This window comes from Hemiscyllium ocellatum, chromosome 9, assembly GCF_020745735.1.
Source record: "Hemiscyllium ocellatum isolate sHemOce1 chromosome 9, sHemOce1.pat.X.cur, whole genome shotgun sequence".
In the NCBI taxonomy this organism is placed as follows: Eukaryota; Metazoa; Chordata; class Chondrichthyes; order Orectolobiformes; family Hemiscylliidae; genus Hemiscyllium; species Hemiscyllium ocellatum.
Window position 1 is genome coordinate 18623846 of NC_083409.1, and position 19180 is coordinate 18643025.

The following is a 19180-nucleotide window of genomic DNA, read 5'->3' on the forward strand; positions in this document are numbered from 1 at the left end:
CTGAGGGTCATCACAGCTGGGGCAGGGGGAGAGAAGGTGGCACCTTCATGGTGGTCATACCTGTCATTAATCCACCGCAACCTCTCTTGGGGCTGCAAGAATTCAACCTCCCTCCCTCAGACAGCTCCCCTCCCTGGAAGGTAATATTGCTGCACCTTGTTTTGGGTTAATAAACCACTGAAATATGACTATGGGGAGCCAGCATTGGCTGGGCAGGCAGCCACGATTGACCCTGGATTCAGAAAGTCCCCTTGTAATTGGGCAAAACATTAGGGAGCACAGTCTAGATTAGAGTAGTGCTGGAAAAGCACAGCAGGTCAGGCAGCATCTGAGGAGCAGGAAAATCGACATTTCTGCATTAGGGAGCACAGTGCCCACTGCCTCTGAAATCCCTCCCTTACTGAGAATACACTCTCAGTATTCACCTTTCTCAGCTGCCATCTGAATTTACAATAAATTCTGTGTCCAATGATCCTGCCCCTCCAGCTACCTGATGAAGAAGCAGTGCTCTGAACGCTTCTACTTTCAAATAAACCTGTTTGACTATCACCTGGAGTTGTTGGATTTTTAACTTCAGCCATCTGAATGAGCTGCCATCTCAGACTGAATCAGCAGAACGGTTTTCCATTCATGATTTGAGAAGATTAAAGCCTAATCTTAAATCCCCAGCACAAAGCCCATTTTCAATCCATCGCTCAGAGACACATACCTCAGAGAGACACCTATAGACAGCACAGAGTAACACACTCACTCTGTGAGACAGGTAGCACTGAGGAACATGATCACACTCCATGCTGCAGATAGGTGTCTCCGAATGTGGGTGCGTTACTGAACGCTGCCTGTAGGTGTCTCTCTGAGTAACAAATCCACACTGAGAGAGACCCCTCCAAGCAGCATTAAGTTAAACACTCACACTCAGAGAGTCACACATTCTAGATTAGAGTGGTGCTGGAAAAGCACAGCAGTTCAGGCAGCATCCGAGGAGCAGAAAAACCAACGTTTTCGGCAAAAGCCCTTCAACAAGAATAGAACTCTATTCCTGATGAAGGGCTTTGCCCGAAATGTCGATTTTCCTGCTCCTCAGATGCTGCCTGAACTGCTGTGCTTTTCCAGTACCACTCTAATCTAGAATCAGGTTTCCAGCATCTGCAGTCCTTGTTTTTACCTCAGAGAGACAGAGCTGACAATATCAGTGATTGGCCGAAGATTGTTTCAGCAGCTACCCAACATGCAGCAGAGATTGCACAGTGCGATCCCATCAGCTGGACCTGGACCAACAGAGTGAAGAGGGAATGCGTCAGATTGTACTTATTGAGTCCTAACAGCTTTCAGTTTCTGTTCTTTTTGGAATCTTGTAACCTGCATAAATTCCTGACCAAAGGGATCATTTGAAAATGATTAATGATTGATGATTGTAATTGATTGACAGGCCAACCAGCCAATCTTGACAATGACTTGCTGAAATGCAGCCAATCAACTGGGGGGTGGGGAAGATCATCTATTTCCAAAGCACACAGAGATAGAGACTGAATCTTCATCTTTATTACCTTTTCCACATTCACATTGACAGAAAAAAAAACTGCAATTAACAGCCCAGACAGAGGAAGCTGCTCAAATTCACAGCCACAATGGAGTTTAAGGAAAACATTTGTGGAGAATTGCTCAATAACATGAGAATCCTGTCCCTTCAAACAGTGACAAAACCTTAAATTGGAACTGACAGCTGAGCAGGAAGGAGATCTGGTTTACTGAAGCAGAGAATTCTGAGGTTCACATTGTTTTGTACAGCTGTCAGTCTTCAGCAACTTCAAGAGATTTTACTTGGCATCACAAGTCAACCCTGTCCCCATCAAACACTCCCACAACAGGGACAGCATGGCGTTTGACACAGCATAAAGCTCCCTCGACACTGTCGCAATGACCTGCTTTAACATCCAAACCTCAGAAGGTTCTCTGAGCAGTCCTGAGAAGGAAGAGAGTTGAAATTCAGTGCTGACAATGACCTTTGTCCTGCCAGCTCAGCCCTGTTCTATTTAAAGTTGTGTCTCCTCTGTGGACTGTCTCACACTCTCTACACACATTCTGATTTACTGATGCTCTTGCTGAGGGGAGAGGGGAGGGTCACATGTGTGAGGGCACAGGAGAAGTGAGCGTTGGACTCCCAGTCAGACCCAGAGAGGGTCAGCAGGCTGCTGACACTGTAGGTACTGTCCGAAGCTCGCAGGTAGTTGCTAGTCTGAACCCCGTCTGAAATGACTGCACCGTCCTTCTTCCACTGCACCTCCAGCTCATCGGGATAGAAGTGATTGGCAAGGCACACCAGGGTGGCAGTGCCCTTGGCATTGACCTGCTCCGGGGAGGGAGGCAGCAGGGTCAGCTTGGGCTGAGAGTTCTCACGGCCTGAAAGACAAGAGAAACAATTTTAATCCCTGCCATTTGAAGGGAATTCAACCCTCACAATATTCACTGGCAATACAATCTTTTTGAACATTTTTAGTCAATACAGAATAAACCCGACAAAAGAACAGACACTGTTGAAATTGCTTCTTGGGATCTGAGTGTCACTGGCAGGGCCAACATTCATTACCGTCCCTAGTTGCCCCTGAGAAGGTGATGGTGAAGCAGCAGAGAGAGAAGGGACAATTTTGGACCATCAGTTATGGAATGAATGTAGGCATCTGGAAGGGCTATTGATGGGGGAACATTTTAGTGACAGTGATCAGAACTCAGTGAGATTGAGAGAAGGGATGGAAACGGAGAACCATGGAGCAAGTGTAAAAGTTTTCATTTTCCTAAACTGTGCAGTGCTTTGGTAAAATTGGATCGGAACCAATGACATGATGGAAAATCAGTGTCAGGGCAGTGGGATCCCTCGAAGGATGAGACAGACTGTTCTGAATCTGTTCCCACAATGAGTAAGGGTGGGACTCCCAGATCTAGACCAAACAAGAGGATTGGGTTCACGTACTGACAAAGATTGGGAACTGGTTGGCAGGCAGCACAGAAAGAATGAGTCTTTTTCTGAATGGCAGGTAATTACAACTTAGGCTGCCACAGGGGTCAGCCCTTGGTACCCAGTTATTCATAATAAATAACAATGGATTCATAGGGACCCAAAAGGCCCATCAGCCCATTGTGTCCATACTGGTCAAAAAACAACAACCCAATAATTGTCATCCATTTTTCCAGCAAAAGGGAATTTGATGCAATGTGTATTTAAGAAGGAATTAGATATAGTTCTTAGGATTAAAGGGATCAAAGAATGTGGGGAGAAAGTAGGAACAGGGGACTGTGTTGGATGAACAGCCATGATCATATTGAATGGTGGAGCAGGCTTGAAGGGCTGAATGGCCTACTGCTGCTCCTGTGTTTGATGTTTCTATCTGTTTCTCAGATAATGAAGGAATATCTCTCATCATTTTGAAGCTGGAAGTCAGATGTGTGTGGAGGTGAAAGATGTGGCCATGGTGACTAATGAATGCAGGTCAGTGAGGTGGTTCAGAAGACACATGGGATAAACTGTTTTTCTTTTTCCCTTGATGGAATGAGGGCATTGCTGGATCGGCAACATTTATTGCCCATCCCTAATCACCCAAAGGGCAGTTTAGAGTCACCCACATTGCTGTGGATCTGGGGTCACATGGTAAGGATGGCAGTTTTCTGCCCTAAAGGACATCAGGGAATCAGATGCTTTTTCCTGACAATCAACGATGGTTTCATGGTCATCATTAGTCTCTTAATTGCAGATTTTGTTTTGATTGAATTTGAATGCCACCATCTGCTGGATTCTAACCCTGGTCCCCAGAATATTATCTGGATCTCTGGATTAACAGCTCAGCAATATCACCATTAGACCATCACCTCCCTTATCTCATTTTTGGTTGACTGTGAAAGCAAGGAGTTTGTTCATTCTGGAACTGTATAAAACCCCAGTTAGAGCACAGTGAGAGAGCTGTGTACGGTTCTGGTCACCACATTACAGGAAGGATGTGATTCCATTAGAGATGGGGACAGAGGAGGAGTTTGTCTGGAATGGGGACTTTGAGCTTTGCGGAATGATTGGATTGGCTGGGACTGTTTTCTTTGGAACACAGGAGGCTGAGGGGAGATTTGATGGTGGTGTATAAAATGATGAGGGGCCTGGACCGAGTGGGTAGGAAGGACTGATTTCCACCAGCACAGAGGGCAATAACCATGGGGAGAGATTGAAATCAGTTGGGGGCAGGATTAGAGGGGGGTTGAGGGTATTTGTTTTCACCCAGAGCTTGGTGGGATGTGGGACTCACTGTCTGAAAGGGTGGGAGAGGCAGAAACCCTCATCACATTGAAAAAACACTTAGATGTTCACTTGAAACAGCGAAACTTCCAGAGCTATGGAGCAAGAGCTGGAAAGTGGGGTGGAGCGTGATATCTCTTTAACAAACCTCCGATTACCCACAGATCAGGATAACCTTATCCAAGAACATTGGAGCAGACTCGGATCCACACACGTCAGGAAAGAATCACGTTGGGTGTCTGTGTAGAAGATTCTAGATTATATTTCAAACTTTGCTGCACACTATTGGGCTGAGGTCAAGGGTGAGGCTGCAAAGAGTCTCAGTGTCCTAGGGTCAGACAGGGTCACTGCTCCTAATGACCCCACGACTCCTGGAAGGTGAGAGTGCGCAGACAATGGATGAGGATCCAGATCAGGAGACTCCAACCTTCAAGAAAGACTTGCACTTGTGTAGCACCTGTCCCCAATTCAGGATGTCCCACTGGATCTTTCCAGCAGACTGTGCACAGCGAGATCCCAAACACCATGTGATAATTAGCAGAGAAATACATTCTGAGTGATTTTGACTGGGGGATAAATATTGACCAGGGACACCAGAGGGAACTGCCTTCTCTTCATCCAATAGTGCCATGGAATGGCATCTTTCACAACTGAAAGACTCTCAGTTCATCCAAAAAATGAAGAATAGTTCCTTGAAGATGAAGTTGCAGGTAGGTAGGGAAGTGACAAAGTCATTTGGTTTGCTTTCCTTTATTTGTCAGTGCATTGAGTATTGGAGTTGGGAGCTGTTGCGGCTGTACAGGACATTGGTTAGGGCACTTTTGGAATACTGTGTGCAATTCAGTTCTCCTTGATGTAGGAAAAATGTTGCGAATCTTAAAATGATTTACAAGGATGTTGCCAAGGTTAGAGGGTTTGCATGAAAAGGAGAGGCTGAATAGGCTGAGGCTGTTTTTCCTGGATCATTGCAGGTTGATGGGTGACCGTATAGAGGTTTATAAAATCATGAGCGGCATAGATAGGGTGAATAGAGAAGATTTTTTTCTCCAGAGTTGGGGAGTCCAGAACTGGAGGGCATAGGCTGAAGGTGACAGGGGAAAGATTTAAAAGGGACCTAAGGGACAATGTTTCCATTCAGAGGGTGTTAAATGTATGGAATGAGCTGCCAGAGGAGGTGGTGAAAGCTGGGACAATTACAACATTTAAAAGGCATGGATATGTAAATAGGAAGATGTTAGAGGGATATGGGCCAAATGCTGGCAAGTGGGACTAGATTAATTTCAGATATCTGGTCAGCATGGATGAGTTGGACCAAAGGGTCTGATTCTGTGCTGTCCATCTCTCTGACTCTAATTGTATTTCAATCCAGCCCTTAACACTTCAGGCTCTCCCAAAGACATTTACAGACAGTTTTGTTTGACAAGCAGTCACTGTTGCAATGTCAGTAACGTGGCAGCCAGTTTCTACACAGCAAGATCCCACTGGAAGCAATGAGATCAATGATGTCGGCTCAACGATAAATATTGGCCTGAACTCAACCCAAAGAGAAAGGAATTTGGTTCAGTTGGATGGAAAATGAGAAAATGGAAGGTAAAGGAGAAGGTAGGATTGCTGGTTAGTGATGGGATTGATTGTTACCAAAAAATAAAAGAAAGGGATGGAATTTTTAAATATCAAAGGGATCATAAAAGTGCAGGGAAAATCAACAATAGAACAAACTTCAAGAGTTTGTATCTAAATGCACAAAGCAATCTGAGTAAGGTTGACAAAGTGATGCCACACATTGAGGTAAATTGAGTTTCCAAGGAATTTAAACTAGTTAAAGTGGAGGAGGGCTCAGGAAAGGTTATTCAAGTTTCTAGAAGATGTAAAAGGACAGAGAGTACAGAAAGGATCCGGAATTGAACATAAAGCACAGCAGCTAAGAGGACAATGATTGGAAGGAGGGCAGTCAATGCAGGACTGAGGGTGTTGTACTTAAATGCACACAGTGTACACAATGGGCTTGTAGTGCAGATTGAAACTGGCAGGTACGATGTTGTGGGTATCACAGGGACATGGCTGAAAGGGAATTCGGGCTGGTAACTAAATATCCAAGGTTATATGTCCTATCAAAAGGACGGGCAGATGGGCAGAGGGGGAAGAGTTGCCTTGTTAGTGAGAAATGAAATTAAATCAATAGCAAGAAGTGATGTAGAGTCAGAAGGTGTAGTATCTGTGTGGGTAGAGCTGAGGAACTGCAATAAATAAAGAATCTGATGCAAGTTATGTCCAGGTCTCCAAGCAGTAATCAGGATGTGGGGAAGGAAATCAGTCAGGAGACAGAAAATGTCAGGGCAGACTTCAATGGATCGGTGGACTGGGTAGTGTATCTCAAGGAAAGGATTTCATTGAATGTCTATGAGATGGATTTTGGAGCAGCTTGTGGTTGAGCCATTATGGAACAGGCAGGTCTGGATTCAGTGATGTGTATTGAGGCAAACATGACTAGTGAGTTTAAGGTGAAAGTATCCCTGTGGATAAGTGACCATAATACAATAGAATTCCCCCTGTAGTTTGAGAGGGAGAAGCTGCAATCAGATTGAACAGTATTTCAGTTGAGTAAAGGTAACTCAATGTGGTGGAGAATAGTGGGAAGCCAGCGGATTAGGAAGCCTTTAAAAACCTGCAGAGGATAACTGAAAAAGCATAAAGGGTGGAGAATGTGAAATGTGGGAGTTATCTAGCCAGTAATATACAAGAAGATTGCAGGAGTTTTATCAGGTGTATAAAAAGGAAGTGTGAGTCAAAAATAGACTATGGATCACTGGAAAATGAGGCTGGAGAATGAATAACAGGGAATGAAGGAATAGCAGAGGAATTGAATAGATATTTTGCCTCAGTCTGCACCATGGAAAACACCAGCAGTGTCCCAGTACTTCAAGACTGTCAGGGGCAGAGGGGAGTGCAGTGGCCATCACTAAGGAGGAGGTACAGGGGAAGCTGGAAGGTCTGAATGTGGATAACGCACCCAGACTGGATGAACTACACCAGTGTGTTCTGAAGGAGATTGGTGAGGAGATTGTGGAGGCATTGGTGATGATCTTTCAGTAATCAATGGAGTCAGGGTGTGGAGGTGAGATGGGGATGGATTTGGTGGGGGCAAGGGACAGGAAAATGGCTCACATATCACCCCTGTTTAAGAAGGGAGGGAGGTAGAAGATGGGACATTATCAGCCAGTTAGCCAGGACTCAGTTGTTGGTAAGGTTTTAGACTTCAATTTAAGGATGAAATTGTAGAGGACTTGGAAGTGCAATGGCTTCATCAAGGAGACGTCATGCCTGGCAAATCTGTTAGAATTCGTTGAGGAGGCAATGAGCCAGTCAGACAAAGGAGAGTCCGAGGAAGTAATCTATTTGGATTTCCACAAGGCATTTGACATAAGACAAGTGCCCACAGTATTAGAGGCAATGTAGTGGCATGGATTGAAGACTGGCAGGTTGGCATAAAGCAGAACGTGAGGAACAATGGCCGCTGGTGACTAGTAGAGTTCTGCATGTGTCAATGTTAGGACCATAACTATTCACGTTATACATGAACAATCTGGATGAAGGAAGTGAAGACATTGTTGCTAGGTTTGCAGGTGACATGAGGTAGGTGGAGGGACAGGTAGTGTTGCGGACGTGGGAAGGCTGTAAAAGCTCCTGGATAGGCTCGGAGAGTGGGCAAAGAAGTGGGCAGATAGAATACAATGTGTGACAGTGTGAGGGTGTGCACTTTGGGAGGAAGAAGAGATGCAAAGACTGTTTGCTAAATAAGGAAAGCCTTTGGAAATCTAAAGCACAAACCTCATTCAGGTTTCCCTTCAGGTTAACAGGCAGGTCCAGTTTGTGCTTGGGAAGGCAAATGAAATGATAGCATTCATTTCAATAGGGCCAGAATACAAGAGCAGAGATGTACTGCTGAGGCTGTGTCAGGCTCTGGTCAGACCACATTTGGAATATTGTGAGCAGATTTGGGACCCATAGTCTAAGAAACAATGTGCTGGTATTGGATGGGTTTACAAGAATGATCCTGGGAATGAAGGGTTTGTCATATGAGGCGTGGTTGAGGACTCTGGGTCTGTACTCGATGGAGTTTAGAAGAATGATGAGGGATCTGAATGAAATTTGCAGAATACTGATCGGCCTGGATAGAGTGGATACAGGGCAGACTCGGGAACCAAGGCACAACCTCAGAATGAAGGGCCGACCCTTTCGAGCTGAGGTGAGGAGGAATTTCTTCAGCCAGAAGGTGGTGAATCTGTGAAACTCATTGCTACAGAGGGCAAGGGAGGCCAAGTCACTGAGTGTATTTAAGACAGAGATAGATAGGTTTGTGATTGTGAAGGGGATCGAACGTTCCTGTGGAGTAGGCAGGGGAATAGGGGTGAGAAGCATATCTGCCAAGATGAAATGGCAGAGCAGATTCAATGGGCTGAATGGCTGATTTCTGCTCCTATTTCTTAAAGACTTCTGGACAGTTTCCCCCAAAACCCTGGAACACTGAACCCACTGGACTGTGAGCCCTGCTGGAGCTGTTTGTCATCAGAAATTTGCCAAGAGACAACCAAAGAGTGGAGAGAGTGTGCATCCATGTGGGAATTTCAGAATGCTTCCTAGCTCCTGGAATACCTTTAGTACAGGAAGTGTGGTCAGTGACAGCAGTTGGAGCTCTGGGTTTTGGAGCTTAAGCAGCAGCTGGTGTCAGTGCGGAGCGTCCGTGAGGCTGAGAGCTCTGTGGAGAGCACGTTTCTAGATGTGGTCACTCTGCAGCTTCAGAGTATGCAGGGTCAGAGGGAATGGGGGAGCAGCAGACAGTCCAGAAGAAGCAGGCAGCTAGTACAGGAATCCCCTGACTGTATCCCACTCTCCAACCAGGATTCAGTTTGGAATCCTGATGAGAATGATGGGAGTGTAGCCAGAGCCAAGTCCATGGCACCATGGGGGGGCTCAGCTTTATTGGGGGTGGGGGGGGGGGGTGTGGTGGTATAAGGAAGACTGGAAGAGTGATCGTGAAAGGAGATTCGAGAGTGAGGGCATCGATAGGTGTTTCTGCAGCTGCAGATGGGAATCCAGGATGGTGTGTTGTCTCCCTGGTGCCAGGGTGAAGGATGTCACTGAGCGACTGCGGAGCACCCTGAGGGGAGAGGGGGAACAGGCAGCAGTCGTGGTCCACATCAGTCCCAGTGACAGAGGGAGGAAAGGGATGTAGTCCTGCAGTCAGAATTTAGGGAGCTCAGAAGGGAAATAACATCAGAAACTCAAAAGTAGGAATCTTCAGGTTACTCCCAGTGCCCCAGGCAAGTGAGAAGAGGAGCAGGAGGATAACACAAGTGACTGTGGGGCTGGAAAGAGTATCCAGGAGGGAGGTTTTAGATTCTTGTGACATTGGGGCTGGGTCTGGGGGAGATGGGACCTGGGTAGACCAGACAGCGTTGCTCCTGAACAGAGCTGGCACTGAGCTCCATTGAGGTGATCTACTCGTGCTGTTGGAGAGGGTTTAAACTAACTTGGCAGGGCTGTGGGAGCCAGGAGGGAATATCGGAGAGGAACACCAAGATCCACAGAATCATCAGTGCAGTCAATAAGTCACCATCCAGTGGGAAGGATTTAGAGGAATACGTTTGCAAGGAATTTACAGAGACCTGCAAATATAAATAGGGTGGGGGGGAATGTCTTTAATTTCTCAATATAGACTGGGATAGTAGCAGTGTGAAGGACAGAGAGGGACCAGAGTTGTGAGAGTGTGTTCATGTGAATTTTCCCCAGCCGCATGTTTCCAGTCCAATGAGAAAGGAGGCTCTGCTAGATCTGGATCTTGGCCCAAGTGGATCAAGTGTCAGAGAGAGGACACTTAAGGAAGAGTGATCATTGTATCACAAAGTTGAGGGTGATGGTAGAAAAGACCAAATGCCTTTTCAGGGTCAAACATCTTCACTGTGGAAAATGCCAGCTTCTATAGGATATGGATGTAACGGATCCGAATAAAGTGGGATCAAACGTTGGCAGGAAAGTCCTGAAAAGAATAGTAGAGGATGTGGACCAGGTATAGTCGAGATACATTTGAAGGAGGGCAAACAATTCCTGAACTTACTCAAGGGCAAAAGTGGTAGAATTATGGTAAATAAGAAAAGGGAAAAGAGTAACTAGAGAGAGAATAGGGCCCCATGAAGATGAACAATGTACCTCTGGGTGGATCCACAGGAAATGGTTTAAGTCTTAAATGAATATTCCAGGTCAGTATTTATCATGGAGAAGGACATGGAAATTTGGGAACTTTGGAAGTAAATAGTAATGTCTTGACACAAGTCCACATTACAGAAGAGGATTTCTTAAAGTGCAAGATGGTAGATGAATCTCCAGGACCTGATCAGGTGTATCCCAGGACATTGTGGAAACCTAGGAAAGAGATTGCTGGATCCCTTGCTGAGGTATGTTTCTGATTGACAGCCATGAGTGAGGTTCTGGAGAACAGAGAGGTTGGCTAATGTTAGCCATTGTTAAGGAAAAGCCAGGGAACTATAAACCAGTGAGCCTGATGTCATTGCTGGGTAAGTTATTGGAGTGAATTCTGAGGGACAGGATTTACATGCATTTGGACAATCAATGCAGTTTTGTGCATGGTAATCGTGTCTCACGAACGTGATTGAGGTTGTTTGAAGAGAAGATTGATGTCAGCAGAACAGTAGACACTGTCTATATGGACTTCAGCAAAGCATTTGACAAGGTTCCACATGATAGACTGATTAGTAAGATTAGGCCACATGGGATCCAGGGGGAGCTAGCCATTTGGGTAAAAAAATGACTTCAAGATAGGAGACAGAGAGTGGTGGTAAGGGGTTGCTTTTCAGACTGGAGATCAGATGTCAGCTGTGTGCCACAAGGATTGGTGCTGGTTCCACGGCTTTTCATCATTTAAATACATGATTTGGATGTGAATATAAGAATTATAGCGAGTTTGTAAATGACCCCAAAATTGGTGGTACAGTGGATAGTGAAGAAGCATATCTGAGAGTACAGTGGGACCTTGATCATTTGGGGAAATGGGCAGAGGTGTGGCAAATGGACAAAAGTGCAGACTGCAGATGCTGGAAACCAGAGTTTAGATCAGAGTGGTGCTAGAAAAGCACAGCATGTCAGGCAGCATCCGAGGAGCAGAAAAATCGACTTTTCGGCTAGAGGAATACTGATGAAGGGCCCGAAACATCGATTTTCCTGCTCCTTGGATGTTGCCTGACCTGCTGTGCTTTTCCAGCACCGCTCTGATCTAAACGTGTGACAAATGGAGTTCAATTTAGATAAATGTGAGATGTTGCATTTTGGAAAGTCAAACCAGGGCAGGACTTATACTGTTAATGGTGGGGCCCTGTGGGGTGTTGCTCAACAAAGTGACCTCAGGGTGCAGGGGCAGGGGCAAGTGCAGGGTGCAGGGGCAGGGGGCAGGGGCAGGAGCAGGGGCATTATTCCTTGACAGTGGAGTCACAGGGAGACAGAGAGATGAAGAAGGTGTTGGGTACACTTGCCTTTATTGGTCACTGCACTAAGTATCAGAGTTGGGACATCATTAACAGCTGTACAGGAAATTGGTGAGGCTATTTGGGAATAACGTGGACAATTCTGATCATCCTGTGATAGGAAGGATGCTGTTAAACTTAAAATTCTGCAGAAAAGATTTACATGGATGTTGCCTGGAACTGGAGGGTTTGAACTGTCGGAAGAGGTTATTTTTCCTGCAGGATCGGAGACTGAGGGGTGGCCTTATAGATGTTTATAAAATCTTGACAGGCATGGACAGGGTGTATATCCCAGGTCTTTGCCTTGGGAAAGGGAATGCAAAACTAGAGGGTATAGGTTTAAGATGAGAGGCAAAAGATCCAAAAGGGACCTAAGGGGTAACTTGTCACACAGAGGGTGGTGCGTGTCCGGATCGTGCTGTCAGAGAAAGTGCTGGAGACGGATACAATTATAACATTTAAAAGATGTTTGGATGGGTACATGAATAGGAAGGGTTTAGAGGGATGTGGGCTAAATGCTGGCAAATGGGATGAGGTCAGTTTTGGATATCTAGTTAGCATGGAGGAGTTAGACTGAAAGATCTGTTTCCACGCTGTCTGACTCTGTGAACATTAGTGGCTGGAAAAGCTGAGATCTTTTACCCTGAAGGGCCGGAGGCTGAGGAGTGACCTTACAGAGGTTTATAAAATCATGAGGGACATAAATAATGTGAATAATGCAGGAAGGAGGTGAATGTTTTGTAGAGCTGGTAAACATATGCACAAAGATCATTCCAGGGATGAGGAATATCAGTTCTGAAGATAGATTGGAGAATTTGGGACTGTCTTCTTTGGAGAAAGTTACAGATCACACAACATCAGGTTATAGTCCAACAGGTTGATGTGGAAGCACTAGCTTTTGGAGCGCCGCTGACAATCATTTGATGAAGGAGGGGCGCTCCGAAAGCTGGTGCTTCCAAATAAACCCCCTGTTGGACTATAACCTGGTGTTGTGTGATTTTTAACTTTGTCCACCCCAGTCCAACACCGGCACCTCCAAGTCTTTGGAGAAGGCAGCGAGGAGAATTGTTCCAGAAATTCAAAATCAGGAGGGGGCCTGGAACAGAGAATAGGGAGAAAATGATTCCACTTGTGAAAGGATTGAGACCGAGAGGCCACAGATTGAAAGTAATTGGAAAAGTACGAAAAGTGAGATGAGGGAAAACATTTTCAGCCAGTGGGTGGTTAAGGTGTGGAGTGCACTGCCTGAGAGTGTGGTGGAGGCAGCTTCAATTGAAACATTCCGAAGGGAATGAGACTGTTATCTGAAAAGGAACAATGTGCAGGGTGACAGGGAGAAGGCAGGAGAATGACACTCAGTCAATTGCTCATTCGGAGAGCTAGTCCAGACAGGATGGACGGAATGGCCTCTTGTGCACTGTAACAGTTCTGTGATTGTGTGATTGAGCAGAGCTAAAGCTGGGGGAGGTGGGAGCTCGGTGTCTCACTGTGCTGCTGCTGCTGCTGCTGAGATCAGTGAGATCAGAGACTGGGACAGGGAGCCAGAGCTCACATCAAACTTTGCCCGTGTCCGTCACACTGAGACTGGCAGGAGGTTACTCACTGATTTCACTCCATGCTGCAGGAATGGGACCACAGGCTGCAAATGGACAGAGCTCCTCCACACGGTGAGTAAAACTTACTGACTTATATCTTGCTTTTTTTAAAGAGGGCATGAAAGTAAAGAAATACAGCTGGACACCCTGTTAGACACATTTCATTCTCTGCAGCTTCCCACTAACACCTTCAACAAATCAGCAACTGTATTTTAGAAAGTGTGTTTCAGTATTGAAAGGGTTAATAACAGAGGATTGAGGTTTACTTACTCAGTCTGAGCTTGGTTCCTTTACCGAACGTAAGCCACAGTGAGAGCTCCCAGTGCAGAGGCTGTACAAAAACCTCAGCTCTCTGCTTCCCTCTTATCACTGTCAACCTCTCCCTGTCTCTGTGTGTCTATCGCTCACTCTCACCCTCTCCCTGCCCCTCTCTGTTTCTCCCTCATTCATGTGTCTTTCTCTCTCTGTCTCTCTGGGTTGTTTCCAGCTGGGCACGGGAGGTTTGTGAAATTTATTTTTCGATGTTAAATCTTGAGGCAGCTCTTCACATGTGGCCATGGAGAGTAAGAGGGAAACTTGAGGCCTTCAGTGAGCGTTGAGACACCACAGGGACTGGAGTGTGTCGTGGACAGTGGAAATCCCAGTTTGGGGTAATTTGATCAGTTTCATTCAGATCTAACTGGATATATCACTTCAGGCGGTGAGACTGTGTGTTCATTATTATACATTTTATGTAACTGTGCGATGTGTCAGTCCAGGAGGTGGTGTTGTGCGTGTTGAGGTTTTTGTACAGCTCTGTGTCACTGTGTCGAGGGGAGCTGTAATGCTGCTGACAGTAATAGTCAGCGACATCCTCATTCTGAACGTTGCTGATTGTCAGGGTGTAACTGGTCCCTGATCCACTGCCGGTGAATCGATCGGAGACTCCTGTGAATCGAGTTGCTGCATTGTAGATCAGGAGAGAGGGTTTCTGACCTTCTCGCTGCTGGTACCAAGCAAGGTAGCTGCTAATGCTTTGACTGGCCTTACAGGTGATGGTTGCGGTCTGGCCCAGTCCCACTGACAGCACCGGGGGAGACTGGGTCATGATGATGTCCCCACTGATACCTGAGGGGTCAGAGAGAAACACAGTGAAGTCAGAACTGTCACACAAAGAGCCTGTCAAATGAGAGATTGTTGGAGACTCTGAGCATTCCTCTGGTTTCAGCATTTTCCCTTCAATCACAAGTCAGTGGAATTGGAGTGAAATGGAGAGCAGCTAAAGATTCAAGGTGGAAGGAGAGAGATTTGTACCTGCAACACAGAATGCCAGGGGCCAGATCAGCTGGATGTGTGAAATCATGGTGTGTGCTCCTGTCCCTGTGCCTGGTTCCTGATAAACTCTCCCTTCACTGGGTTCTGCTTTATAAAGCTGCAGCCTGTGAGAGTCTGACTGGGTGTTCCTCAGTATGTAAATGGCATCAGGCAGAGAGAGCCACGTCAGCCCCTCACACTTCCTCTTCTCTCTCTCTCTCTCTCTCTCTCTCTCTGTCTCAGAGTCATTGATGTGAACAACATTGAATGAGGCCATTTGGCCCATTGTGTCTGTGCTGGTAAACAGCGATCTGATGACACTAATCCCATCCTCCAGCTCTTGGCCCGTTACCCTGGAGGTTACAACAACACAAGGGAATATCTAAACACTGCTCCAATGTCACGAGAGTTTGTGACTCAACCAGCCTTTCAGGCAGTGAGTTCCAGACTCCCACCACCCTCTGGGTGAAAACATTTCTTCTCAACTCTCCTCCCACTCTCCAACTCGCCTGGCCATGGACTCACTCGTGTTCAGAACGATGAGAGGGGATCTGATTGAAACATATAAAATTGTAACAGGGCTGGGCAGGGAGGAGGTTTCCCCTGGTTGGGGAGTCTGGAACCAGGGGACACAGGCTCAGGGGGATAGAGGGTAGACCATTTAGGACTGAGATGAGGAAACATTTCTTCACTCAGAGGGTGGTCAACCTGTGGAATTCGCTACCACTGAAGGCTGTGGAGGACAAGGAACTGAATACATTCAAGAAAACAAGAGAGAGATAATTGTTTTGCATTTTAACAGCTTGAAGAGAATGGGGAGAAGGCAGGAATATGGCTTTGAGAGAGAGGATCATCCATAGATCATAGAATGCCTACAGTGTGGAAACAGGCCATTTGGCCCGACAAGCCCACACTGACCCTCGAAGAAATGATGACATTCAAAAATTGATACAGCCATGATCATACTGAATGACAGAGCAGACTCAAAGGGCCGAATGGCCTACTGCTGCTCCAAGTTTCTACGTGTCCATGTCTGTGTTACCTTCAATCTCTGTACCAGGTTTTTAAGTCTTTTACTCATGTAAAAAGTGCCATCCTACCTACCCTGTCACTGTTCTGAATAATCTTATCCCTCTCTATCAGGTCCCTGTTAAGCCTTCACTGCTCAAAGCTCACATTCAGGCAGCATCCTGGGAAATCTCCCCTGTACCCTCTCAGGTACAATCACATTCTTCCCAGAGTGTGGTGACCAGGACCTGTCCCTCTCTCTCTCTGACTCACATCTGCCATTTCTTTCTCTCTACCTCTACCTCTCTCTCCCACTGTTAATCTCTTTCATGTTCTCTCTCTCTCTCTCTCCCTCTCTCTCACACACACACACACACACACTCTGTCTCATAGCCACTCTCTCCAACTCACTGATGCTTTCTCACTCCATCTTATCATCTGTTTCTCCATCTCTCACTGTCTCTGTTACTCGCTCCCTCTCTCACTTCAATTAAAAGCCTCCAATTGTTATCTGTCACTCTCTATTCCTCCCTCTTTCTCTCTCCTTCCCTCTCGACCTCCCAATTTACAGTCTCTCTCCCTCTCTCTCTCTGTCATTATAAATCTACCCATACTCATCTCTCTCTCACACTCAACCCTACCCTCCCTCTCAACTCTCTTCATGCTTAGTCTCACACCCATCCTGTCTCTCACTCTCTCTCTCTCTCTCCTTGTCTCTTTCTCTCTCTCCATCCCTCTCAGTCACACTGTCTCACATCTTGTTTCACTCTCTATCCCTCAGCCTCACCATTTCTACCTCCCTCTAACTCTCTCGGTCCCCTCACATATCTTACACCGTATCAGATGCTCGTCCCTCTATCTCTCTCTCTCACTTTCTTCCTTTCTTTCTCTCTCTCTCACTCACACACACACACACACACGCACGCCCACACTCACTATTTTTCCCTCCATCTCTCTCTCTGCCTCACTGCTCTCTCTTTCTGACAGTGTCCTGGGTGGTGACAGTTGAATGCAGGATAAATCTCCCTCTGCTCTGCTCCACTAATGGATGTTAACCCTTGACCCCTGTCTTCTTCTGGAGTAAGGCCCCATTTCCACGTTGACCAGGGTTTGGCCTCTCTCAGGAAGATGGACAGATTCTGGTCAAATGAAGTGCAGTTCTGTGCTGTTCTGTGCTGTTGGCCTATTCTCACTGGGGACTGGTTTGGACACAAAGCTCATTCCATGAAGGCCCAGCAGAGAGAGGAGATCCTCAGATCATCAGTGTGAGTTGGAGGCACAGGACAAGCTCTGACCCACTGACCCATCCTGTCCATTCACAACATGTTCCAATCCCTTCCCCTCTCCTTCCCCTTCCATGGTCAGTCTTTTCTGAATGGAGTGGTCCCTTCCCTGTCTCACACCAAGGAGGAGATGGACAGATATTTAATGGGTAATGGGTTAAAGGATGATGGAGAGTGAGCAGGAAAGTGGAGTTGAGTCTGAGATGGGATCAGCCATGATTGTATTAAATGGTGGAGTGGGCTCGAGGGGCTGAATTGCCTGCTCCTGCTCCTAGTTCTTATGTTCCTCCACCCTCTCCCCCATCCCTCTTACTGCAACTTTGTGAACATTCGTGGAATGTTTGGACATTGAACGAGTTATGTGAATTCAAGATTTGTGTGGATTTAATGTGGGGACAGAATTGCACACGGGCTGTGATAGCTCCTGCGGTTGAATATCCTGCTGGCAGGCTTCCGCCTTCCATATACAGAATGGGGAAGTGGGGGAGGTGGGAATGTACTGCTGGGGTACACGGCACTGTCCTCTAGCAATGTGGTTGACTCTCTAGTGCCCTCTGAAATGGCCGCGCAAGGCTCTCAGTTGTATCAATTGTGACAATGTTTCAACAAAGAAATGAGACCGGACGGACCACAGGCATCGATCTAGACACCGAAAAGACAATGACAGAAACAGTCCTGTCTACCCTGCTCCATCCTCCTTACTGACATCTGGGAGTTAGTGCCAAATTCAGCAAAGCTGTCTCACAGACTAGTCAAGCAACAGCCTGACACTGTCATACTCACAGAACCATACAGACAATGTCCCAGACACCACCATCACTGTCCCTGCATGTGTCCTGTCCCACCAGAAAGGCAGACCCAGCAGAGCTGATGACACAGTGGTCTACAGCCAGAAGGGAGTTACCCTGGGAAATCTCAAAGCTGGCTCTGGACCTCATGACACCAGGTTAAACATGGGCGAGGAAACCTCCTGGTGATTACAAGATATCTTGCTCCCTCGGCTGATGAATCAGTCTCTCCTAGATGTTGAACAACATTTGGAGGAAGCACTGAGGGTGATGACAGCAGAGAGTGTACTCTGGGTGGGGGGTTTCAATGTCCACCACTGAGAGTGGCTCGGCAGCAGCATTACTGATCGAGCTGGTTGGTTCCTCATGGATGTAGCTGAGGGACTGGCTCTGCAGCTGGAACCAAAATGATGGAAAAAGATGCTTGACCCCATCCTCACCAATCTTGTGGCTGTAGATGCATCTGTCCTTGACAGTGTTGGTAAGAGTGACCATCACACAGTCCTTGTGGAAACAAAGTCTGACCTTCACATTGAGAATCCCCTCCATTGTGTTGTGTGGTACTATCACCGTACTAAATAGGACAGACTCCAAACAGATATTGCAACTCAAGGCAAACTCGTAAATGGGGATGATTGCCAAAGATTGCATAATGCTCAGCACTCTTCTCAACTCCTCAGATACTGAAGCAGTCCACGTGCAAATGCAACAATATCTGGACAATATCCAGGTTTTGTCTGAGAAGTGACATTTCCCATTGGTGCCATGCAAATGCCAGCCAATCACCATCACCAATAAGAGACAAACTTAACATCGCCCCTTGACAATCAATGCTATTACCATCACTGAATCCCTACGATCAACATTCTTGAGGTGCCATTGACCAGAAACACAACTGGATTCACCAAAGAAACACAGTGGTTACAAGAGCAAGTTAGAGGCTAGGAATACTGCATCCAGTAATTCAACTCCTGATCCCCCAAAGCCTGTCAACCAAGTCAGGAGTGTGAGCAAATACTCCCCACTTGCCTGGACAGGTGCAGCTCCAACAACATTCACAGAGTCATACAGCACAGGAACAAACCCTTAAGCCAAACTTCTACGTGCTGACCAGGTTTTCTGAAGTGAACTCATCTTATTTGCCTGCATTTCACACATATCCCTTGAAACCTTTCCTATCTATGTCTATTGTATCCTATGTCTTTCTTATCCACTCAAAAAGCTTGATACTATCCAGAGCAAAGCAAACTCCTTGATTGGCATCGCATTCTCAAAGCATCCAAACTCACCGTCACTGACACTCCATAGCTGCAGTGTGTATTATCGAAAAGATGTACTGCAGAAATTCATCACCGATCTTCAGATAGCACCTTCCAAACCCATGGACAAAAATAGAAATTGC

The 19180-nt window shown here is 46.4% G+C and overlaps 1 gene segment (V, D, J or C); it reads right to left on the reverse strand.

Annotated features, from left to right (window-relative positions):
• Window positions 1–1725: 1725 nt before the first annotated feature.
• Window positions 1726–14712, reverse strand: LOC132818620 (Ig kappa chain V region Mem5-like; the record flags this gene model as incomplete). The annotated part of the segment is given in 4 exon segments: window positions 1726–2400; window positions 13677–13711; window positions 14219–14513; window positions 14700–14712. Coding segments are annotated over 4 exon segments (672 nt in total), but the record flags the coding sequence as incomplete, so codon positions are not given.
• Between the last annotated feature and the right edge of the window lie 4468 nt (window positions 14713–19180).